The sequence below is a fragment of the Dromiciops gliroides genome, chromosome 4 (assembly GCF_019393635.1).
Source record: "Dromiciops gliroides isolate mDroGli1 chromosome 4, mDroGli1.pri, whole genome shotgun sequence".
NCBI lineage: Eukaryota > Metazoa > Chordata > Mammalia > Microbiotheria > Microbiotheriidae > Dromiciops > Dromiciops gliroides.
The window spans coordinates 115,275,626-115,301,463 of NC_057864.1; the positions used below are offsets into that span (position 1 = coordinate 115,275,626).

The 25,838-nt window shown below is 37.8% G+C and overlaps 1 protein-coding gene across 1 annotated transcript in view; it reads right to left on the bottom strand.

Annotated features, from left to right (window-relative positions):
* The window catches only part of PTPN14 (protein tyrosine phosphatase non-receptor type 14), a 253,978-nt gene that overhangs the window by 43,993 nt on the left and 184,147 nt on the right, over window positions 1–25,838 (bottom strand). The window contains exons 9-14 of the mRNA XM_043963036.1: window positions 20,836–20,924; window positions 14,162–14,249; window positions 13,224–13,306; window positions 8,983–9,040; window positions 4,903–4,981; window positions 985–2,474 (exon numbers count right to left, since the gene is read on the bottom strand). Of these exons, the coding sequence (XP_043818971.1) occupies window positions 985–2,474; window positions 4,903–4,981; window positions 8,983–9,040; window positions 13,224–13,306; window positions 14,162–14,249; window positions 20,836–20,924 (1,887 nt within the window). The remainder of the gene's footprint in view (window positions 1–984; window positions 2,475–4,902; window positions 4,982–8,982; window positions 9,041–13,223; window positions 13,307–14,161; window positions 14,250–20,835; window positions 20,925–25,838) is intronic.

Here is a 25,838-nt window from a genome sequence, read left to right on the forward strand (position 1 = left end):
ATTTATTTCTCAAATGGAGAATAAAAATTTCCCAGAATATTAAGCACTAATGATTTTTGTGTGTGTGTACACACATACATATATACGTATATTATATATATATAAATTAATTGAAATTAAAATGTAAAATATTTAATATTTAAATATATATGTATGTGTGTATGCATATACATATTTAAAGCAACAACCTTATTATCAGTGATTTTCAAAATAAGTAAGGAAGGCATCTACCTCATTGTACCAGAGATACATCCCTCCCGACCACTCTGAACACTACTGCCCACGAAGCATCGTTTGACCACAAATTATTCATGTCTAATATAAAATGGTACGTAGATGGCTCGTGCACACATATGGATATGAAATATCACTAGCAGCAAAACAGACTAAACTGTTAAAATGAGAGGATGCTTGACTCTGTTGATGGGAAACTGCTCATCCTTCTCAGCATTACGGCATTCTTGTGTTTTTCATATGACTACAAAAACACAATATAAAAGTGAGGCCAGATGTATCAAGCATTCAAATACGACAGCCAATACAGAAAGGTGAAATTTATGCATTCATCTGCTTATATATGTGTGTGCATGGAAAAAAAAAGTTTTCTTTTCAAAAACTATTATTTAGAAAAGATGGGTAAGAGTAGTGTGGGCAAAAGGTATTAACCCTACCAACACCAATATTTCCCCTCAAAAACACATTATACAATCCTAGAATTGGGGAACATGTGGTTGTGGGAGGAAGGTGGTATACAAAGTGACTAAAGTTGTTGAAATGTGGATCTTAACAGATACTTTTTACATTTTTAAATTTTGCTCCAATTTTTCTAGAAACCTCTAAAGCATTTCCTGAATGAGCCCTCTTTTGCCTCTAGTTTTGGAGGAGCTGCGTTTTCAGATTGCCTCTGCAGATAGAAAGAAATGGGGAGGCACGCTAAGGTGGAGAGGACAAAAGAACAGTAACCTGGGAGAGAAGGCTACTTACTCTGATCATCATTTCTCTCTCTATAATGCTGTCCTCTAGAGAAAACATTTCAGAAACTGGTCTCTCCTTCACCGGTTCTTTCTTTACCCGTTCCTTTACACTTGTGAGGTCTGGTTCTGAGATTGACGGTCCAAGAGAGGACCCATTGATCGTGAGCTGGTCAGGTCGAGATACGCTAATGGCTTTAGGGGGTCCTGGCCTCATGACCCTGGTTCTTGCAATGACTGAAGAGATGTTCACTGGATCTTGTCTCAAGGCTCCATTGCTGATACTCTTTCTTGGTCCTGGATACTCAGGGGGTGGTTTGTTAGGGATACGGGCCAAAGCAGCTTGCAACTGGGCACTGTACCTCACATTCTCACGGAGTGCAGGGATGTGGGGGACTGCTTCGGGAGTCTCTTCTTCCTCTTCACTCTCACTACTATGGATTAGCATTGTGGCATCAGAGGAGGTCTTCTTGTGATGGAAGTGGGGGAGCTGCTGCTGGGCATCGTGGCTCATCGGCACCTCCTCTTGTTGCACCTGCTCACGAAGGGTATTACGACGGGGTATTGGGGCATTCAGTGTCTTCAGGGCCATAGCTTCAATGCCCCGCACCATGTTGCTGATCACTTCGAGGCTGTGGCGCTTATTTACATTGCCATGGCGCTTGTTGGCCGTCAGGGGCTCGCTGACCTCTTGGAGTGACTGGTGTACCACCGGTGAGCTGTCCTCTTGGAAAGTCTTCACTGACAACTGGACCTTCCGTGTGACCAGATCGGGGCTGCTACCACTGACATATCTGTGTCGGTGGCTGGCGAGATCTGGCGTGCTGGTGGCAGGGCGGGGCCGAGGGTAGGGGGGTGGTGGCCTGAAGAGATAGTTCTTGAGCATATGAGCTGTGTTGTAACTGTGGTTATTTTGCAGTTGCATGTTGGCCAGCTCCGGAGTGCTCACTGTATGGGATATGGCACTGGGTACCTTCTTACCGTGCACAGTCTTACTACTTGGTTTGATCTGGTCAGCCCGGCCGACAGGTTTGTTGTACCCTCCGTGAGGCACATAAGGAACAGTATAAGGGTGTCTCTCCCTTATCTCGGGCTGACTGTAAACCAGGTCCTCTGGCTGATTGTAAGCATGAGTGTTACCGATGTTGAGATTCCTAAGAGATTGGCTCTGACTGTCCACAGGCATAACTCCCCTCTTCATCTGCCGCATCACTGTTTCATAATCAGGAGTTGGTCGGTACGATGGGACAATGATTGCGCTGTGTCGGTGGCTAGGGATATAGTCAGCCCGCATGATGTCACTCCCTGGGATGCTGAGATTGGATGACACTGGAGAAGCCTGGATGAAGTTCTGGGAGCAATTGAGGGAGTTCCCACTATGGGCACTACAAACACTGCCATTTGTAACAGTACCATTTAAGTAACTTAAATCCATTGCACACCGGTCCAAGCTGGTCTGGGATCTGCAGTAGAAGGCTTCTTCATTCCCATGGAAAATGCTGTCTAGAGTAAAGGTTAACTAAGACATGTGAATTTTCCAGACTAACATCCATTCAACTATGCAATCTTCTCATTCACCTGGACATGCTCTCATAGAAGGAGATAAGTAAATAAACAAATAAAACCCCAAATCCTGAGCTATATGCCAAATATTTTTTTAATTGCTGTTATCCTGGTAAAGATAATTTTAAGAAAGAAAATTATAAAACACTCTAAATGAAAAGCAAAACATGATCCTAATCAAGGAAAAATACTGAAATTCAGACTCAGTTCCCTTGGCTAACCTCTAGGATGCAACTGGCTTAGAAAGTTGGGCACTGAAGCACAACCTCAGGACCATGTATGGGCTTAGGAGCTAAAAGACTTGCCTTGTGCAGGCCTAGACAATTGGCTGCTGAGAGGTCTAAAATGGGAAAACCTTTAAAACATTATGAAGCAAAAACTTTTGGGGTAAGTTTTATGTTGGAGTTTTCTATAAGTTGCTTATCTTTTCTAGCTACAAGGGCAGTGCCCCAGGAGTGCAAGGGAATGCAAAGTGGGTATCAAAATACTAAAAAATAATGAAGTAATTTAGATAATAGATATAGCTATCTAACTTTGATCACCTACACTGAGCAATTGGAATTAAAATCCCTTTTTAGGCCCTTCCCCTTTAGAATGGGAACAATACTATAAAGTAACCTAAGCAAAGATACAAACTTAAAAGCAAACTCACATATGAGAGGAAAAAAAATCATTTTTTAAATGATAGACACCATACCAGATGTCATGAGTAAGTGGTATGAAGGAACAGAGAACAATCAATTACTGACCAAATCACTGGGTATGTTATCTATGAAAACAGTGGGCTCATAAGAGATGGTTGGTAAGGACACAGACAAGATACCTAGGAAATCAGAGAATCAGAGAGAACTCTTGGATGGAGAATCCACTCCAGTGAAGTATCTTAAGTAGCTTTTGGAATTCCATTATAAACCTATTAACTCTTGTACGTCCCTTTTAAACAGTCTGGAACATTATTAGTTTACAGAATTTTAGGGCTCTGAACTATGAAAAGTATTTTAATATAGTCAGCTTTTGATTATTCAGAAGCTGACTGTCTACTGAATCTATAGTCTAAGTCTCTCTTTTCCCCACTCTTTCTTTCTGACTATTTTATAGCGTATTAGCACCTTTACCATGTGATTGGTTTTCCCTTGAATAAATTGTAGTCCAAACAAATTAATTTATCTCTGGATGTGACTGGTGCTAGGAAAGGCTGAAAGCAACAGCTAAAAATTAGGCTCTGAGAGGAATTATACATTTCCACAGTGATATGGTATGAGGTTATACAAGTTCATTGAAATAAAAGTCATTATTTTTTTAAAGTAGCTCTCTGATACTGTCCCAGCTTTGTATTTTGTTTCCTTATCAGATAATGATTAACAGCAAACTCAAGACAATATTTCTTCATATATACATGTGTGTCTATAAAGTCAATTGTTAGGATTTTAATTCCTGTCCCTCAGTATAGACCCTCAAAGTTAAACACCTATATCTATGATCTAAATTACTTCTTTTGGGGGCATATGTGTGTATGTGTATGTATGTGTATATGTGTGTGTGTGTGTGTGTGTGTGTGTGTGTATTGTGAGGAGAGAGAGAAATACCACCTTGAGTTTGCTGTTGAACATCATTTAAGAGGGTGACAAAATGCTATCTCTTTCATAATCAAAATCACTGCTATTTACTATCTGTGTAATATTGGGAAAGCTCTAGACCTCAGGTTCCTTCCTCATCTATAAAATAAGGGAGTTAGATTTGTTGGCCTCTAAAGTCCTATTCAAATCTAACTTTATGAACCCATGATCTCCTGAATAACAAAGACCGACCATTTATAATATAGGTAATATGGCTTGGATGACAGAATGTGGCCCCTGACATCAGGAAGACCTAGGTACAAATTCCACCTCTGCCAATGACAAGTTGAATGATCCTGGGAAACTCAAGTTATCCCTTATGTGATTCAGACAACTCCCTAGGATTTGCCCAATAATTCACAAAAGGCTTGTAATCTGCAGAGCTAGAAGTGAACTTTCCTATAGTGGAAGTCCCTACATACTAATAAAATTGCAGATCATATGAATATAGATGCTAAGATGGACGAGACCTCATGAACTATTTAATCCAATCCTCTCATTTGATAGATGAGGAAATTGAGGGTTATTTAATTTGCCTAGGGCCATAGAGCTAAGTAAGTACAAGAGCCAGGATTTGAATCCAAGTTTTCGTACTCCAAATTTGCAACTCTTTTCAATGTGACACAATTTCTCCTGATCCTTCCACTTAATAAGGCAGAGTTAAAACAAATATATTCATACTTTTTTTTATATTCTATAATTTCTTATACTTTTTTCCCCATTTAGACTACAAAATCATAAGCCAGAAATACCTTGGGAAGTGTGAGTTTCAGTGTAGTGTTCTCCACATTGGACATGCATGGGAGGCAAGATATATGGCTGTTGTCTTGGCTGAAACAAAGAACATAAAACACAAAAAGAATCTCAGTAAATGAAAATTATCTATTTTAGAAAAAACAATTAAGATACATGGTCAACTCCATCACCCAGGGTTCGTAAATGAATTCTGCCCCTGGCTACTACTTTTGCTCTTTTTTTGCCCTTGCCCACCCTTTGACCCTACTGCTGCCTATCAATGCTTCCATTTCTCTCCTATTCTGTGAACCAGGAAAAAGAGGATACAAATGAGTATATAATAAAAGGTATTATTATCTTTGGTCAATAGTAGATGGTGAGACCTTCAGACATAAAGGTGAAGGACTTGAAGTCCATAATGAGGCATAGGTATACATACACATACATACATATATGTGTGTATGTATATATACATATATGCACTGCATATATACGTATATGTGTGTATATGTGTATGTATGAGGACATGGACAATGAAGAAATTTATTTTGCTTTTCAACTCTTGGGGGTCCTAGGCATTTCATCTATAAAGTTAAAGTGTTAGGTTAAATGATTTCTAAGCTCCTTCTAGTTCCAAAAAACCCTATAACTCTATATAATAATTTTAAACAGTAATTTTATTGGCATTCTTAAAATGGTTATTGCCTTTAGAAAGCAGCAGGAACTAGGAAATCTGAAAAAACCCAAATCAAGAGACACCACACCACATTTTTCTGGCATTTCTCATGCCATATGTGCCCAGCATTGGAGCTAAAAATAGAAACTGACTACCATTTCCTTGCTTCTTTTGTTTTTAAAAAGCAAAAAAATTGAGGTGGTGAGCATTCAATGAAGAAAAGGAAAAAAAGTGAAGGCAAGGAAAATAGAAAAGAAATGAGAGGAAAGGAAATAAAGAATGGAAAATGATTTTTAAAAAGAAATTAAAGTACACATACTGGGAAATAAAGTAGATGAGAGCAGCAAAGATTTGTTATTAGCAGTGCTACTTATTCATAAATATCACTGGCTGGTCTGGGAACTAAAAGCTCAAAAAGCATTTTTCTGAATCTTTAGAAAGAGTGATTCAGCTTTTAACTTGTTTCTACGAAAATAGTGCATGAGATGTGTCTTATTTTCAAATAGTGAGCAGGGGTCTGTACTGGGCTAGAATGAATATAAGGTGTAGCAGATAAAACAGGACTCAGAATGATAGGACTTCAGTTTGAATCTCAGATCTGTTCCTTGCTACCTGTGTGGCTTTGGGCAAGTTACTTTATGTATATATGGGTCTTACTTTCCTCTTATATTCTCTGTTTGAGAAATATCATTGTAGAGTGGAAAGATTGTAGCTTTAGAGTCAGAGGGCCTAGAATTCCTAGCCCAGCTCTGCCCTGTGTGACCTTGGATAAGGAACCTCATCCTTCTAGTAGGCTGTTTTCTCATCTGCAAAGTAAGAGTTTGGAACTAAATGATCTCTTAGGTCCCTTCCAGCTCTAGATCCAATGATCTTATGACCTAAAAGTGAGATAACAGCAACCCTACTTAATGATAGCAGACACAATAGGGAAATGCACTTGCTCTTGCTTTCATTCCTATCAGTGAAATGTTACAAGTCAACAGACATGAGAAAGGGGAAGCTGTGAATCATGTTTCCTGTAGGCTTATGTTGTCAGGATCAAATAGGAAAGGCTCTTAACTTCTTTATAAATAAATCTAAATATCAGATCAGAACAAGGGATAGAATAGTTATTTGGCCTCCTGTGGTGCTTCATAGACCTTTGTTGGGAAATGATCTCACTGATTCAACACTGAGATTGTAATAAAAGGAAAAAGGAAAACAACAACAAAAAAGGAGAGAATTTTTTTTAAACAGTGCAATATTTTATATCTAATGGCAATCCAGGTGACAAGTTTAAAGTGATAGTCCAGGTTTTTAAGTTACTAAAGGCAAGCACAGCTAGGTGGCACAGCGAATAGAGCAATGGGCTTGGAGTCAGGAAAACTGATTTTCATGAGTTCAAATCTAGCTTCAGATACTTATTAGTTGTGTGGCTCTGGGGAAAGCCCCTTAACCCTGTTTGCCTCAGTTTCTTCATCTGTAAAATGAGCTGGAGAAGGAAATGGCAAACCACCATAGTATCTTTGCCAAGAAAATTCCAAATGGGTTCACGAAGAGTTGGACATGACTGAACAACAACAAAAGGTGGAAGCAATGTCTATACCAAAGCATCTTAAATTATGAGTCGCAACCACATATGGAGTTACATCCCTGAATGTGGGGGTCGCAAAAAAATTTGGCAACAGTAAAAGGTTACGTACACCTATTTTATATAGATATATAAAATTTCTTGGGAAAAAAGGGGTCGTGAACTACACTATTTAAAACAGTGCCTATTAGAGCACTTTGCTCATCTGGATACTAAGTAATTACTAAAATCAGAAGTGTCTTTTACAAAGCTAAAAGTACAAAAGTGTATAACAATGTAATTCCCTTAAGCAAACTATTTTAACTAATAATGCCTTGATGAATATGCATGACTCATCAAACAAAATCACGTTTTATTTACAATAGACCATGTGTGGGGGAAGGGGGCAGGCAACACAAACTTATAAAAATATAGCCTTGACCTAAAATAAACAAGACTATAAACTCTAAGAAAATCAAATGGCAGATCTAAAACAAAGTCTACCACTGTTTTCTAGTATTTTGTATCTAGAAAACACTGACAAGGCCAGATCTAATGCTGCAGTAGCTAGATGTTTTAGTTTTCATGAGAATTTGTAATCTCACAACATAGAGCAGAATGAATCTGCAGTAATCAGAATGTCATTCCCTTATCCTAGTGTCAAGGGGAACAATTTTTTTTTAAAGGTAAGTATAGATAAAAGGAGCATAAAGTACCGTGGGGTTAGGGGAGAAGCAATAAATAATTTTGCAAATAAAATTGCAAACTATCCATAGAGAAACACATATCATTCTGTTTTATATCTACTATCCTGGACAGCTAGGTGGCACAGTGGATAGAGCACTGGCCCTGAAGTTGGGAGAACCTGATTTCAAATCTCACCTCAGACACTTACTATCTGTGTGACACTGGGCAAGTCAATTAACCCCAATTGCCTCAAACATCTAGAGCTATCTCCAGTCATCCTGGTAATGTTTCTTGCCACTGGATCCAGATGGCTCAGGAGGAGAGTGAGGTTGATGACTTTGCACAGTCCTTCCTCACTTAAATCCAATTCACTGCAAGTCATGACATCTGTCATGATCCTCTTTGAGAAGAAAGGACAAAGAACAACATACCTACTATCCCAACTAGCAATCTAACATATTTAATTCATTTATTTATTCATTCAAAAGACATTTATTCAATTGCAGTGGGGAGAAGGCAGAGTTAGAAAAAAAGGACACCACTCCCAGTTTTTATAGAACTTAGTGAGGGTCCATGGTCCACATCTATAAAACAAAAAAAGAATGTCAAAGCATTGTAAAGTAAGAGAATGAAAATGCAATATAAACTATATATATATATATATATATGTTTGAAGAAATACAGGCTATTCATATTGGGATGGGATTAGTTGGATTTCTTGAAGGAAGTGAATCTTTTTTTTTTCAAGGCAATGAGGGGTTAAGTGACTTGCCCAAGGTCACATAGCTAGAAAGTATCAAGTGTCTGAGGCTGGATTTGAACTCAGGTACTCCTGAATTCAGGGCCGGGGCTTTATCCACTGTGCCACCTAGCTGCCCCCAAGGAAGTGAATCTTGATGTAGATCTAAAAGGAAATGATAGGCATGGATCTTGGGCATATTGTGACAAAATGGACAATTGTCTTCTTTTTTGAAAAAAGAAAGGAAAGCTGGACCATGTCACAGTATATACCAAGCATCCACCAGCTTTGATGAAAAAATTGGAAATAGTTGCTGATTTGAACTGACAGAGTTTGCTCAGTGGGAGTTCCCCATACTAATGAAACCATCACTAGTGAAGTTCAAACCAAGTTCAACTTCTGACTCCATCAGTGAGATGACTTGATAATGACGATGTTCTACATACCAGTGATGACCGGCTCCAGGTAGGTTGCCTTCTGATAGGAGGAGGAGAACTTGATTGTCTGCATGAAAGATGGAAAGATGAATGTAGTCTCACATCAGGTACCAGGTTTGTAGAGCAAGTCTCATTTATGAGAAAATACTTAGACTAAATAAATAAGAAATTCTGAAATAAACATCAACTCCTTTGTCAAACAAAAGTTCAAATAGATAAAAATAATTTAGAATCTTATTACTGCACAAAGATATAAGTTTAATGCTGAAATCACTTTTCTCATTGGCATTGCTAGACTAAGATTGTCCTTTCCACCAAAAGGCCCAGTATAGCAGAGAAAACCAATAACCTTGCATTTATAAATGAAAAGGCAGGAGGAAGAGTATAAGGTGCTTGAGAAACAATAGCAAGGTGGTACCTTAGAGCAATGTCTCACAGTGATCTAAGTGATAGCTTAGAGACAAGTTCTAAACAATGATGGAGTTTCACACAAGTCAGACCTAGATCTGCAAATCAGCTCAGAAAGTTGATTATGTTAAGTATAGTCTTAGTAGCCAGAGGACTTGCCCTGTGCAGGGCTAGGCAATGGGACTGATGGCTGAAGAATGACCTGGGAGTCTTATCTGGGCAAACAGAAAACCTTCAAAACATTATGGAGCTAAAACTCTAAGATAAGCCTCAAATGTGGTAAGTCTTCTGGATCAAGAGAAGCACTGGTTGAAAAACATTAATACAGCCAGATAGGAGGCCAGCATAACCACACACAGGTGAAAATACTAAACTAACATAGTGAAGTGGAGGAGAAAAGTTATTAGAGAAACAAACTCTACAATAATGAGGCAGGATGGTGTAATAGAAAATAATAGCTAATAATAATAACTATAGCTAGCATTTACATAGCAATTTAAGGTTCACATCACTCTTTACAAATATACAACATGTATATTTATAAATAACAAGTTTACAACATTTCATTTTATTTTTACAACAAGCCCAGGTGCTATTATCCCCATTTTACAGAGAGAGAAACTGAGGCAGGCTGAGATTTTTTTTTTTTTTTAGTGACTTGCCCACAGACAACTAGTAAGTGTCTGAGGCTATATCTGAAGTCAGATCTTCTTAACTCTAGGTTTAGCATTCTATGCCCTGTTCCACCTAACTTCCACTAAAAGAATTGGATCTGCAGTTAGCTGACCTGGGTTCAAATCCCAGCACTGGCTCTTACAAGTTGTGTGACTTTGGATAAGTCACTTAGCCTCTCTAGCTTTCCATTTCTTTATAAAATAGGAAGACTGGACTAGATAACCTCTAAGGTCCCTTTCAACTCTAAATGTATGATCTTAAGTTTTAAATTTAGAAATGGGAGTATTCTTTGACCTAGAAATACCACTTTGGGGTCTTTTTCCCAAAGAAATCATGGAAAGGGGAAAGGGACCCACATGTACAAAAATATTTATAGCTGCTCTTTATGTGGTGGCAAGGAATTGGAAGTTGAGGGAATGCCCATCAATTGGGGAATGGCTGGACAAGTTGTGGCATATGAATACAATGGAATACTATTGTGCTGTAAGAAACGATGATCAGGAGGAGTTCAGAGAAACCTGGAGGGTCTTGCGTGGGCTGATGAGAGTGAGATGAGCAGAACCAGAAGAACATTGTACACAGTATCATCAACATCGAGTGTTGATCTACTGTGATGGACTATATTCTTCTCACCAATGCAATGGTACAGAAGAGTTCCAGCCAGGGAACTCATGATAGAAGAGGATCTCCAAATCCAGGAAAAAAAAAAAAACAACTGTGGGGTATAGATGCTGAATGAACCATACTATTTCTTTTGTTTTTGGTGCTGTTGTTTTTCTATTTTGAGGTTTTTTGTCATTGCTCTGATTTTTCTCTTATAACATGACTAATGCAAAAATATGTTCAATGTTATTATGTGTATATATATATATATATATATATATATATACATACACACACACACACACATATATATATATATAACCTATATCAGATTACCTGCTGTCTAGGGGAGGGGGGGAGAGAGGGAGAAAAATCTGAAATTGGAAAGCTTGTATAAACAAAAGTTGAGAACTATCTTTACATGTAATGGGAAAAAAAATAAAATACTTTATTAATTTTTTAAAAAGTAAATGAATCCCCCAACAACCCTTAAAAAAAGAAATGGGGGTATTTGTGTATAGATAAGAAAATCAGAATTTCTTTTCATCAGTTTTAAAAATTAATTTTAATTTAAAAATCTATTTTAATTTTAATTAATAGTAAATTATGCTGTACTTTCCATTGGAGGAAAAAGCCCCAGAAAAAGATAAAAGGTGACACCACCACTTTAAGGCAAAGTCAGAGAAAATAGTTGAGTTCATATGGCAGGAGAACCAGCTCATAAAAGGCTTTCTTCCCTTGGTTCACATCACCTCACTCGAGTCATTGGCAGAGCTCTTATTAACTTCAATGAGAAATTTAATGAATCAGTTAAAACAGGAGTGTAGAATAGAAATGGAAGTGGTTTCAGAGAGATATCATGATATTGAGAGATCAGGGCATGGGCAAAGAATATCCTCTAGGTTCTGTTTGTTTCAAATGTTAGCTATAAAATTCCTTTCCCCCCTTAATTTGTATCTCTTTGCTCTGTCCCTCCTCTGACTTCCATTGGCAGGCTTTGCTATACTCTAAACACCAGAACAAATACATACCTGTATGTATGTATGTATGTATGTATGTATGTATGTATGTATGTATGTATGTATGTATAGGTATGTGTGTATACACAAATGCACACATGTTCCATATATCTCTGAGTATGTGTACATATGTGCGTGTGTGAATATGCATAACATACATGTGCATATATCTGCACATGAAAATGTATACATGTAAACATATTGTGTATAAGCATTTTATGAGTATATGTATGCACATCTGTGATCCCTGGCTAGCTAGCACCCAAGGGTGACCAACTTTCACAAAGGCAGTGAATTGTGATAGCTGGAATGAAATGATTGAATGGCCTTTAATGTGTAGAGGGGGAAAAAAAACTTTGCCCTGACCTAAAGATACAGTTACAAAAGCAACAGAGACTCCTCAGCAGGGATTGCTAGGGGCCAATATTTTCCAGACCCTTGATTGTGTCCACTGGGGGAGTGGGAAGGCAATTGCTCATTCTGCATTTACTTTCCTGAAGCTCTTGGATACAAAATTAGACACCCCGTATTTCTAGGCTCCCAAATTGCTGCCTGCTTCCTGCTGGCAAAGTTCTTTTCAAGACAACCATAGTCAGGGTAATGACAGTATGAGCCCCCAGCATGCTGTTCCTGGGGTCAGGTCATCCTGAAGTTCCCTCATCAGACTCTCCATTATCATCCTTATTTCCAAAAAAAAAAATTTTTTTTTAAAAACCTATGGATTTGTGCCATCTATTAAAGTCTTGCAAGCTTTCCTCTAATTACCCAGGCCTCTCATTTTCAGTCAGATGACATGACCCAGAGGCACATGCAGGGGCTAGCCAACTGTGTAAGTGAAACTGTGATGAAGATGACAGGGGCTTCTTTTCTTTCAAATTGGCTCCTCACTTCACAACTTTTGAATATACTCCATGCTTGACACTGTGAGGCACCCTAGGAAATTTTGAGTAACTCAGCCATTCCAAAATCAGGAAGTTTTGTCAGTGCAGATGTATGTGTCTGTGTGTGTGTGTGTGGGGGGGGGGGGTTGGAGAATGCACATGCCTAAAGCAAGAGGGTGGAAAAGGAAGGCTAACATGCACACACAACAGTGTAAGCAGTTAAGCTCATAAAATGCATTCTCCACCCCCCCCTTATATAATCTCACATAGATTAGACCAGGGTTTCTTAAACTTTTTCTATTTGCAACCCCTTTTCGCCTGAGAAATTTTTACATGACTCGGGGTAGGTAGCTATAGAAATTAGGTATACAAATCAAACATTTACTGCCAAAACTTTTGCCATCCCCACATTCAGTTATGTGACCCCACAGAGGGTCACAACCCACAGTTTAAGAAGCTTTGGATTAGACAATAATTGACTCTGAAAGTTCCTGACTACCTAGTATTGGCCTGCTGCTCCTTTGACTTCTGGTAAGAGTATCATGAGATGATAGGAGGGAATGGTACAAAGAGAGATGTGGAATAGAGAAAGATCACTAAAAGAAAAAAAAAAAGCCCAATGAAACAAAACCCTCAAGGGAGAAGAGGACACATATTTACTTACTCAGTACAGATTTTGTTCTGCTTGTAAAACTTGTGTCTTGTAGCAAACAACCGAGAAATGTATTTGGCATTTTCAATATCATCCTTTCAAAACAAAACAGCAGACAGAGGGGGAAAGTAAACATTCATTTGATTACGCATGCATTCCACTATGACTACCTTCTAAACTGTGTATGATACATATATCTCCTCTCCCCTAACCAAGAAGTTCTACCATGGGGGAGTCTAGAGGTTGCTGAAGGAACTATTATGCATAAAGCATTAGGTTCACATGCTTCCATTGGATTGCTTCAAAAATAAGGAAACAAACATATAATACAAACAGTAGCCATCATGAAATTTAAGGCAGAAAGGTGAGGCGGGTGAAGTCTAAGACCTAAGCCAGGAGTTCCATGGAGGATCAATTAACCCACTTACTTTATTCAGATCAGCCTCTGGGGCACAATGAAAAAAAAAAATCCATCATAGCTCAGTTCAGCTAGGGAAAGCAAATATGGTGTAACCCAACCAGGGGATGACCTGATGAAGCCTGTAACTGGAGGAGGATTGGTACAAGTGAATGTGACACACCAGAGAACATGATCTACTACAAAGAAGAAGCATTCAGGAATCCTAACCAAGGGCTTACAAGTCAGCTACGGTACCTAGAATACTATAGATAGTTTTTTATGGTTACTGAGTCTAAGCTTCAGTAACAATACACTTGGAAGGCAAAATCTGGAAAGAAGGAGGAACATCCTACCCTTTCTACACTGTCTTTCTGAATGCAGGCTCATTGGCTCATGACAAGAAAATCCATTTAGTTTATGGAATTCAGATGATGATTGAATTCAATAAATGTTTACTATATACGTACTATAGGATGCTAGGCAGCAGCTGTGCTAGACAGTCTAACATATATCTGTCTTTAAAGAGCAGCAGTGTGAGTGAATTGCTTACTGTGTGAAAGAGGGCCGTCTCTTCTTTGTTGATTAGCTCCAATAGGATGGTAGACTTGTTATGTGTGATGTTGCCAATATCATTCCACCTAAACAAAAAAGACATAATTGAGTTTGACCAGAGCTGCTTCCAGCTAGCATCAGAAAGTAATAATAGGACTTATGGGACACTTAAGGTTTGCTATGCCTTAAAATTTAGCACATAATTTCATTTGATCCTCACAAACCTAAGGAATAGATGCAAAATATTATCCTGATTTTGCAGATAAGGAAACTGAGACATCGGAGAAATTCAACAATTTGCCCAGGGTCACACAGCTAGTAAGTGTATAAGGCAGGATATGAATTCAGGTCTTCCTGATTCCAAATCTAGCATCCTATCTACCATATCACCTAGGCTAACAGTATTTAGTCTCATTTTAGAAAACATATTTATAAGCTGAACATTGTATAACTATTATAATGGCTAAGCTTAACCCCAGAGAAGAGATTAAAAAAAAAAACTACACTTTGGTTAAAAAGGTGGAACTCCATTAGTGTTAATTATGCATATTCTGTTAGATGTGGGCCATGTATTAGTATGTTTTCCTGAAGTGTTTTTGTTGTGGTGGTTGTTTTTTAATCTTTGAAATCAGGCACGGTGGACAGAGTGCTAGGCTTGGAATCAGAAAGACTCATGAGTTCAAATCTGACCTCAGACATTTCTATTTATATGACCCTGGGCAAGTCACTTAAATCTCAATTTGCCTCAGTTTCTTCATCTGTAAAATGATCTAGACCAGGAAATGGCAAACCATTCCAGAATCTTTGCCAAGAAAACCCCAAATAGGATAACAGAGAGTTAGACACAACTGAAGCAACACAATAACAACAAATCAAGGGAACACTTGCTGGGTAGAGGAAGAAGAGAGGTATATTTGGAAAGGAATATGATGAAAAAGGAAAAAGCATTAATTTTTTAAAAGAAACACATATAATGCTACTAAAAGAAAAATGAGAAGAAAATCAAATCTCTGATTCCTTTCCATTACATTCCCCTTATATACATATATAAAACATATACACACATACATATTTATGCATACACATATTGTGTATACATACATGTATACACATGAATGCATGCATGCATGTATAAAATATTTTCTTCCAAGAAATCTAAATTTTTTATGAAAAATTGTGACTATCTTAAAACAGAAAACATAAATTAGATGAGAGGGTTAGACTAGATGATCTCAAAGGTTCCTTCCAGTTTTAGGATGCTAAATAAATATACATTTAGTACATACATCAAGGAATTATTAGTTCCATAATATTCAAAAATAGTTTATTGCAATTTACGATTCCTCTTATAAATATTTTTAAATTGGAATAGCTAATATATAGAGAATTAGAAGAGGATTTAGAATCCATCTAGTGTAACCCCTTCATTTTATAGATGAGGAAAAAGAGACCCAGAGAGACTCAATGCTTTGCCCAATATCACACAAGTAGTATGGATGAGAGACAGAATAATAGTAGCTAGCACTTTGATAGAATTTGAACGTTGCAAAGTATTTTACAAATATTATCTCATTTTATCTTCACAACAATTCCTTGGAATAGGTATCATTATGGTTCCTAGATTAAAAATGAGGAAATTGAGGCAGACAAAGGTTAGGTGACTTGTCCAAGGTAATACAGCTAGTAAATAGCTGAGGCTAGATTTGAACTCAGGTTTATCCTAACTTCAGGCCCATTGCTTTATCCACTGTACCACCCAGCTATCTCTGTAATTTGAACCCAAGCCCAATGACTCTACAGGCAGAAATCTTTTATTTATTATTCATTTAACAAAATTATTTATTATTTGTATAAATATATTTTATCTACTTCATTATCTATTCATATATTGTATTTGCTTCACATATTATGCATATATTATGCATTATATGCTCATATATATTTTGCTTCCCCTCCATGACTAATTCCCTTGAATAAGAATTCATTCTGCCACATAAGAGACAGTATTTCTTGTGCTTTGTTTTTAACTATCCTAGGTTGAAAAAGTAGGTGATCTTTTTTAAAGTCTTTTGTGTTTATTTATTCATTTCTACTGCCTTCCAGGAAGTTCTTGCTTTTTAATGATGGATGAACACATCATTCAGTCAGGACTCTAGACTGTGTATATCTAAGCACAAGAACCCAGACTAATTTTTTGCTAGCCCACTGATATAGTCAAGCTCACTAATGCTTGTACCTGGTCAGTATTCAATAAGATATTAAATTTCTAGAAGTTACATAAACACATTATGGGCATTTTCACTGACTGTCCTCAATGTCTGGAATTTTCCCCCTTCCCATCTCTGCTCCTGGCTTTCTTCAAGTCCCAGCTAATATCCCACTTTTTCAGGAATCCTTTAATTCTAGTGCCTTCCCTCTGTGGATTATTTTCAGTTTATGTACTGTTGTTCATCCTTTGTTTTAGAACAGGACCAATGACATCATGGGGTGATGTCTCGACTTGCATGTGAAATAGCTTTAAGTGAGGAAGAGTTGTGCAAAGTCATCCTCATTCTTTCTTCCAGAGTCATTGGAACCCAGTGGCAAGACAAAAAGTCAAGATGATTGGCAAGTTTGTCCACAGTTGTTTGCATGTTGTCTCTCCCATTAGAATGTGAACTCTTTGAGAGTAAGAAATATCTTTTGTCTTTATTTAGTCATTTATTTATTTATTCATTCATTCATTTGCTAGTTCATTTGTTCATTCACTCCTCTGTTTATTTGTCCATAGTCTCCTCAATACTTAGCATAATATCTGAAAGATTGAAGGTGTTTAATAAATGTCTATTGATTGATTGCCAAAATAAAATGGAATGTCTTATGAAACAGGGGATTTAAAGTAAGGCAGAGAAAGGAGATGCTCAATCAAATTTGAAGATGGAGGGGGAGAAGATGCTACTGAGTGTAAGTTCCTTAAGGGTAGGAACTGTTTTGTCTCTTTGTATTCCCAGCACTTATCACAGTGCCCGACACATAGTAGGTACTTAATAAATGTTTATTGATTGATAGTTCTAGGTCTCATGCCCATAAGCAAGGCTCCAAGCATGTTTTAGAGTAAGACCCAGCTTTTGCTGAGCCACCCTTCTTTCTCCCAGTTTAATATATCCATTAACAACAATTCAGGAGCCTATGATCTGGCCAGACTGGGCATACAAAGACAAAAATCAAAGTCCCTTCACACAAGCTTAGATTTTACATACATATGTTCACAGACCTAACTTCACCTTAAGGCTTAAGTTCAAGCAAATTAAAACCAAACCAAACCAAACCAAACCAAAAACAAAACAAACAAACAAAAAAAAAACCCCTTTCCCCAACAAATAGCTTAAAGAACTCCTACTATAAAGGCGATCATAAGTGTTGCTAATATGTCTTTTGAGTGAGGATGCCTACTGAATATGTCAAGTGAAAGGGAGGTCCCAACATTTTCTTAAAAACATTTACAGTAAATACAGTCTAGGAGGAAACACTACATAACCCCATATTGCAGGTATTTGTAATGTACAGTAAAAACACTGTCAAATGAAATTCATTATACTTAACACTTGCTTCTAGGGGGAGGGAGAGAGAGAAACACTTGGGTACAAATTCAGTTTACTATACAAAGGAATCTGTAAAAATTACCCCCAAAATCACAAAAGAAAAAAAAACACAGCAACAAAATTAACAAATAAAATAACATGAGAGTATACCGGCCACAGATACAGAGGAATCAAAGACAAGCAGCATAAACAACTTGGGGAACTGCACAGAGGAAGAAAATCGCAGGAAAGGATATACAGGTTATAATGTAACATCTTCAATCAGCAGCATTGGAAAGGCTTAAAAGTCTACTCGAATAATAATAATAATAATAATAATATCTTGTTTAAAGAGAACATTATATCATTTAAAAGCAATTTTATACACATCTAATTTGATCCTTATTCCATCCTGTAAAGTTGCTGAGGCAATCTATGCCCATCTTAGATCAATTATCATTAAGTACCTACTATGTGCCAGGAACTGTGCTAAGTGCAGGGAATACAAAAAAAAAAAAAAGGAAAGAGTCCATTTCTTTCAAGGAGTTTACCATCTGATGGGCAACATACAAACAAATATATACAAAGCAAGCTACATTCAGGACAAATAGGAAATAATTAAGAGAGGGAAGGTGCTAGAAATAAGAGGGGTTGAAGAACAGACTGGGGTTGATGAAGGCTTCCTATAGGAGGCAGGATTTTGGTTGAGACAAAGAAAGCCAGGAGGCAAAGAGGAGGAGGGAGAACATTTGAAGCATGAAAGACAGCCAGCCAGAGAAAATGCCTAGAGCCAAGAGATGGAGTGTCTTATTCCCAGAACAGGCAGGAGGCCAGTGTCAATGGATTGGAGAGTATGTGTTGTGGAGTAAGGTTTAAGAAGACTGGAAAGGTAGGAGGGGCCAGGTTATGAAGGGCTTTGAATGCCAAACAGAGCTGTCTGTATTGGTTCCTGGAGCAACAGGAAGCTACTGTAGTTTCCTGACTAGAGAGATAAGGAAACAGATACAGAAAGGTACAGAAGTTGCCTAAGCTCAAAAAGCTAGTTAGACATAAATCCAAATCGCCAAACAGATTTTCACAATTCTCACATCCAGCATTGTCTCCACTTTGCCAATATCGAATCCATAATCATGTATCCCATCTCAATGCTCGATAATTATTTGCTGACAGTCTAATTTATTCAGAACTGGAAAATGGCTACAGACATCTATTCCCTGGCCACTAGGTGATTCAGTTACCTAACAAGAAAAGAGGAGTGTTTTAGACTCTTCCCCTTCCAAACAATGATAATAACTGGCTACCTCCACAATATTCCTTTATTTATTAGCATAATAAGGGTGTTAGAGCAGCACTACAGATCAGCCTAAAAAGAGCTTAGAGAAAGGTACTTCATGGAGCACAGTCAGAAAACTTGTTAGTTAAAATCCCACCCAGGACACTCACTACCACTGTGACAATGGGCAAGTCCCTTAACCCCTTCTCCAAAATTTATTTGGTAATGACCCCATCCTGAATCAACATAATAAAGTCTTTATTCTCACTGACATTCCTTCCTTTCTCCACAAATTAAACATTTTTTTCTCATGTTGGCTAAATAACTGTGAAGAGTTGTATTGAAATTATTTTCATTTTTGGCCTCAGATCTGCTGTTTGATTAGTGGCTGAATTCTCTCCATTACTTGCTATCTGCCTATGGTTACTTGATACATAATTAAGTTATGAGAAGACTTACTATAAAAGTAGTCCTTAAATTTTTCAATAAAAGTGCTCAAAAGTATTCCTTTTCTTCTTAGGGTAATTGTAGTGATGAATATTTTTTAAAAAAGAATAATTGTGAACAATAAAAAAAAGAAGGAAAAGGGTTTGTCTAGACGGCAGGAGGCCCCAACCCACTCTGGTTTTATCATCTTGTGCACCTACAACACTAAAACAAGTCAGTAGCATCAGTCATCTGCTTTTGATACAAAGATGGCCCCTCATTGCCACCATAGTCATCATTAGGAGATAAAGATACTACTAATGTAACTAGAATCTCAGGGCAGCTAGGTGGCTCAGTGGATAGAGTATTTGGTCTGAAGTCAGGAAGACTCATTTTCCTGAGTTCAAATCTGGCCTTAGACATTTACTAGCTGTATGACCCTGGCCAAGTCACTTAACCCTATTTGCTTCAATTTCCTTATCTGTAAAATGCACTGCAGAAGGAAATGGCAAACCACTCTAAATGGTATCACGAAGAGTTGTACACATTTGAAAGGACTTAACTAGAATCTCAAGTGCTTTCTGATCGGTGGGCAAAGGGTAAAACATCTTTATGAATAACGAACAAAATGGGTAGTCTCCCTTTTGATAATCAAGTTGTTTAGGGAAGGCAATGTGGCTTAGTAGATAGAGCATTAGCCTTGGCATCGGAAGGACTCAGGTTTGAATTCTCAGACAAAGGATCCTAGATCTCAAGCTGGAAGGGTCCTAAGATGCTATCTAGCTTTACAAGCATCCAAGGCAGGATTTGAATGTTGGTCTTTCTTATTGAAGAGGATGTGTTCTTACTACACTGTAGTACTTCCCTTATTAGATACTTACTAACTGTCCTTTCTGGGAATAATAACAGCTACTCCACAGGGTTTTTGTGAAGATCAAATGAGATAATATACATAAAAAGCTTTTACAAACCTTATAGTATTATATAAATAAGAGCAATTATCATCATTCCCCTCCCCTCAATTAGCCAACTTAATCCAATTCAACAGACACTGAATAAGCCCCAACTAACTAAAAGGCATTGTGCTTGCAATCCAGACTCAGAACCCAATTATCCTCTTTCAGCACTGTAGAGTATAAATATGAGCTCCTTGAATCCAAGGGGAAAGAGGAGAAAGCCCTTTTTCCAGTGCTCTCAGACAGAAAGGGAAGGCCAATTTCCCTATAACCGCTCAATCATACAAAGAGCTTCCCTTACCAATGCAGAAAGAAATCCATCTTCCTGAGCCACAGATTAAAGAACTGGGTTTCTCTACTGAGCAACTCAGATAACAAATTTCAATCCTTTAACTTCATTATTTTAAGAATCACAGGAAAAAGAAACAGAAACCAAAAGCTGTCAAGCCAGCCCTACCTGTGTATTGACAGTTGCCTTCCAATTCTGTTCCTCACAAAAATTCCCATGAAGAAAACACCCAGGTGTACATTGTTTCCATGATTATCCTGAAAGGAAAAAAAAAAGAATTCAAAGGATATGTTTGGTAAAAGAGAACATTGGTTTCCTTGAAGTACAATGCAAATATTCCAGATTTGGGCATCCTACCCATCAGTCTGCTGGGAGACAATATGGCCACCCTCACTGGAGAGCTTGACCAAAAGTTAGTTGGCTACTGCCATGCTTCCATCATCAAGAACATACAGAACCAGGAAAGGAGGTGACCAGTTACATCTCAGGAACAAGAAATGACAGACCAAGATCTCACACCACATACAAACTCCAAATGGGTACACAATTTAGACATAAAGGTGACATCATCTACAAATTAGAAGAACAAGGAAGAAATTTCCTGACAGATTTTTGGCTAAGGTAAGAGAGTTCATGTCCAAACAAGAAATAGAAAGCATGACAGAAGGTGAAATGGACAATTTTGAGCATATAAAACTTTAAAAGTTTTTGCATAAAAAACTAATTTAGCTCAAATTAGAAAAGAAGCAAGTAAATGGGGGGGAATCTCTAGAGCACTGGTAAACATTTATAACATATATAGGGAACTTATACAAGTTTATATGAATTCCTAATTGATAAGTGTTCAAAGGATATGAACAAGCAGTTTTCAGTTTTTAAGGGAAGAAATCTAGTTATTTATCAATAAGCATATGAAAAGGATCACTAAAATTTAGAAGTTAAGACAATGATGGAATTCTACCTCACAATCATTAGTCGATCCACCACCACCCCCCCCCCCAAAAAAATGAAAACACTGGAGAGCCTCTGAGAAAACCAAGACATTGGTCAACTGTTGATGGAGCTGTGAATTGATCAGGCCATTCTGGTTTTGGAATTGGAATTATGCTCTGAAACTTACTAAACTATACATACCCTTTGACCTGGTGATACCAGCTAGGTCTATGATCCAAAGAGAACAAAGAAAGAGGAAAAGGATCCATGCGTACAACAATATTTATAACACCTCTCTTAGTGGTGTTAAAGAACTGGAACCTAAGCGCTGCCCTTCAACTGGAGAATGGATGAACATGTTATAATATATGAATGTGATGGAATGTGTTGAAAGAAATTATAAAAGGAAACCTGAAAAGACTTATATGAACTGATATAGAGGGAAATGAGGAGAAACAAAAACAATTTATACCACAACAATCACACTTATTTATTTACTTCTTTTTGGGTGAGGCAATTGGGGTTGTGACTTGCCTAGGGTCACACAGCTAGAAAGTGTAAAGTGCCTGAGGCCGGATTTGAACTCAGGTCCTCCTGAATCCAGGGCTGGTGCTCTATCCACTGAGCCACCTAGCTGCCCAACAATCACATTTTAAAGACAAATCACTTCGAAAGACTTAAGTTCTCTAATCAATAACCAACAAAAATTCCAAAACACTCATGATGAAGCATGCAATCCAAATATTCTTTTGGACATGACTAAATTTGAGGATTTGTTTTGCTTGACTATATATATTTATTACAAGGGGGTTGTTTTTCTTTTTCAATAGGGGAGGGTCAATAGGAGGGAGGGAAGGTGAATTTTGATTAATTAAAAAATAAGTTTTAAAAGATAAAAAGAATGAGATGATTGGTAGACAACCCAGTAGCCCCACTGGTAGCCCCAAGAAATATGTAGGGAACCAAAGGAAGGCTTCCAGTAAATGAAGCAGTACCTCGATGTAGATCTGGGGGCAGCTAGGTGGATAAAGCACCGGCCCTGGATTCAGGAAGACCTGATTTCAAATCCAGCCTCAGACACTTGACACTTACTAGTTGTGTGACCCTGGGAAAGTCACTTAACCCTCACTGCCCCATCAAAACAAAACAAAACAAAAAAACAACCAAAAAAACAAAAATAAAATAAAAAATCAGATCTGAACAAGAGCAAATCTAAAAATGACTAGAATAGAGAAGTTAACATGGTAGTAAATATGGAAAATGGTTCAAGGGAATGTATATTTTTTAAGAGACTTATGAACAGGCAGAGAAAATATGTTTCAAGAAAAAGGATAGCTTTAAATGTAGAATGTATAGAAGATGTATAGAAGAATGTATAGAAGAATGTATAGAAAATAGGCATGGGTAGAAGGAATGAAAAGAACAAATGTTCCTGATATCACAGAAATGGTCATGAATGGAAAAATAATATAATATCTAGGCGTCTCAGTTCCACTGTAAAATAAAAAGTTAGATAATATCTAACTCTAATATTCCACATTCTCTGATATGTATGTATATGTATGTGTATGTAATTTTTGGGAAGAAAATACAGAACTGAACCCGTGCTTTCACCCAAGTATAGGATTTTCAGAATGGCAATTCTTTCTATCAATGCAGATCGACAAGTCATCTGTACTTTAAAGGCTTAAAGAGCCACTGGGTCACTAAGAAACTAGATTAAAGGTCTTGCCCATGATCACACATGAGAGGCTTGACTAAACCAGGGTCTTCCTCATGGCAAGGTTGGCCTTCTATCCATATACCATGGAGCTTCATGTTATATGATGGGAATATGAAACTGATAATTACAGAACAATGGAGAGAATTACAGACAATGCTCCTTTAGCCTTTTTAATCAATTTATCTGAAACTATTATTCTCCATGAATCATCATTGAGACCGACAAGCCATATTTTGCAAAGGGTTCCACTTTTAACCTTTAAAAGCATTAAGTCAGTATGAAAAGTACCTACACCTACCCCAATGATTTAGATGGAGATATGCCTAGAACAGGACAGTAAATGATGATATGCTTAATATTCTGAAAAAGTAGAGGAATATGGTTTTTTTTTTTTCCAATTTAAGATGTTTACTAGGGGCAGCTAGGCGGCACAGTGGATAGAGCACCAGCCCTGGAGTCAGGAGGACGTGTGTTCAAATGCGGCCTCAGACACTTGACACTTACTAGCTATGTGACCCTGGGCAAGTCACTTAACCCCAATTGCCTCACCAAAAAAAAAAAAAAAAAAAAGAAAAGATATTTACTAACCATTTACTTTATAAGATCAATAATGACCAGCACAGGGGCAGCTAGTTGGCGCAGTGGATAGAGCACCAGCCCTGGAGTCAGGAGGACGTGTGTTCGTTCAAATGCGGCTTCAGACACTTGACGCTTACTAGCTATGTGACCCTGGGCAAGTCATTTAACCCCAATTGCCTCACCCCCCCAAAAAAGACCAGCACTACCCAGAGACAATACAGCAGTGCAATGGAACCAAAGCATCTTGAGAAACATTTTTTGGAGAGGAGATGGCATATATTTTTCCCCAGACTGCTCTTTGGCTTAATTTGACTCTGACCATGCCATCCCTACCACTACCATCTCAGGGATTCTAATAATACTACAGTTTGAAGATTTCTTCTTAAGTCACTTAAAGTGAAGCTATGAAGGAGAGTTATTAGAAGCTCTACTAAATCACAGTGCCACCAGAAATTTGTAGTATCTCTCTACTTGCAAAAATGATGTGGTGTCAGAGATTTTCATTGATTTTTCCATTTAAAAGAAACATAGAAACACAGGTTGCATTAACAACAAGGTCTATCTTAACATCTCGGCTGTTGCTATTCTCTGATACTGGCTATCTCAATACAACTTTTTGTATTAATAAGTCCAGAATGTGGAGGAAAAAAATCCAAACTTTTAAACCAGCCCTTAGGGGAAACATTAGCTCTCCATCCCCAGTCTAAAACAAGCAAAATAGTTGGCAGTTGGAAAGTCAATTTTCCAGAAAGAGTAGAAAAGTTTCCTCTAATTTTTCAGTGACCCAGCATATCATAACAGTATGTGGGCTGCTGAAATATAAGTAGGTTGCAGATGGCATCATAAGGCATTATTGCTGGGGAAATGGATTACAGCCCTACAAAGGGCGGTCATCAGAGACACAAAAGAAAATTAAACAAATCTGAAAAAGGACCATTTAGCCATTTTCACAAGCTATAGCCACCCTCTTAGGCTCCCCCTGATGCACATGGGTAGTTCTCATTAAAGCAAATTGCACATGTGCAAAGAGGAACAGGCCACTTATAGCCCATCCAGTGAAGCCAGTTCTAAGTAGAATGCTTGTGATGAAATTGCAGTCAGGTTTGAAATTATTGGAATGAGCCAGTGGTATTTAGGTATCCAATGAAGATCCATTTTTCTATTGGGAGGGGATTGGGACTGGTGGAAAGGAAAACCAAACTTGGCCTTGGGCTCAGATGCAAAACTTTCTCTTGCCTGAAAAAAAAAATGCGTTCTCTGTATTATGTTAGATGCCTTTCAGTGCAACAAGAGCAAACAAAACCGAATGGAAGAGGTTCATAGAACTGAACTAAAGAAAAGTTTTATCCCACCTACTAAGCAATGCTCATAAGCCAAAAGATGAGAAAAAGAAGATGACAAATATTAGCCAAGAAGTCACAGGTGGCCATCTGTAATTACACATATTCAACATAATAGCGATTTGTCCACTTACTTGCTGTGGTTGCACAGTAATGTGTCTGCCCAACAAGTAAATAACAATGATTAATTGATTCACTTTTTCAAATGCATATAACTATTCAACAGGCAGCAAAGGCTGATAAGTGTTTTGTGTGTACCTAAAGAGCAGCCTCACACTTAAACAAATTTTGTAAATGTGTGGCTAGAAAGTCTTAGGCTGCTTTGGGTTTTATGTTATTTCATATTATGGTTCAATGAATCCGTGATCTCACTGATGTGGGAATCTCTTTCCAATGGTACAGGTCACAATCCATCTCTGCCTATGCATCCAGCAGAACTCTTTTCTGTGTCCTTACATAAATTCTTCACAGGAGGCCCACTCAGCATGTTAAGGGCCTTTCTTTCTATCTCTTGACCTCAAAAGGGCACCAAATGAGAAGAAAGGCTATCTGGGGGTCATCTTGCCACTGTGGCTATGTAATGAGCCCATCTCCTT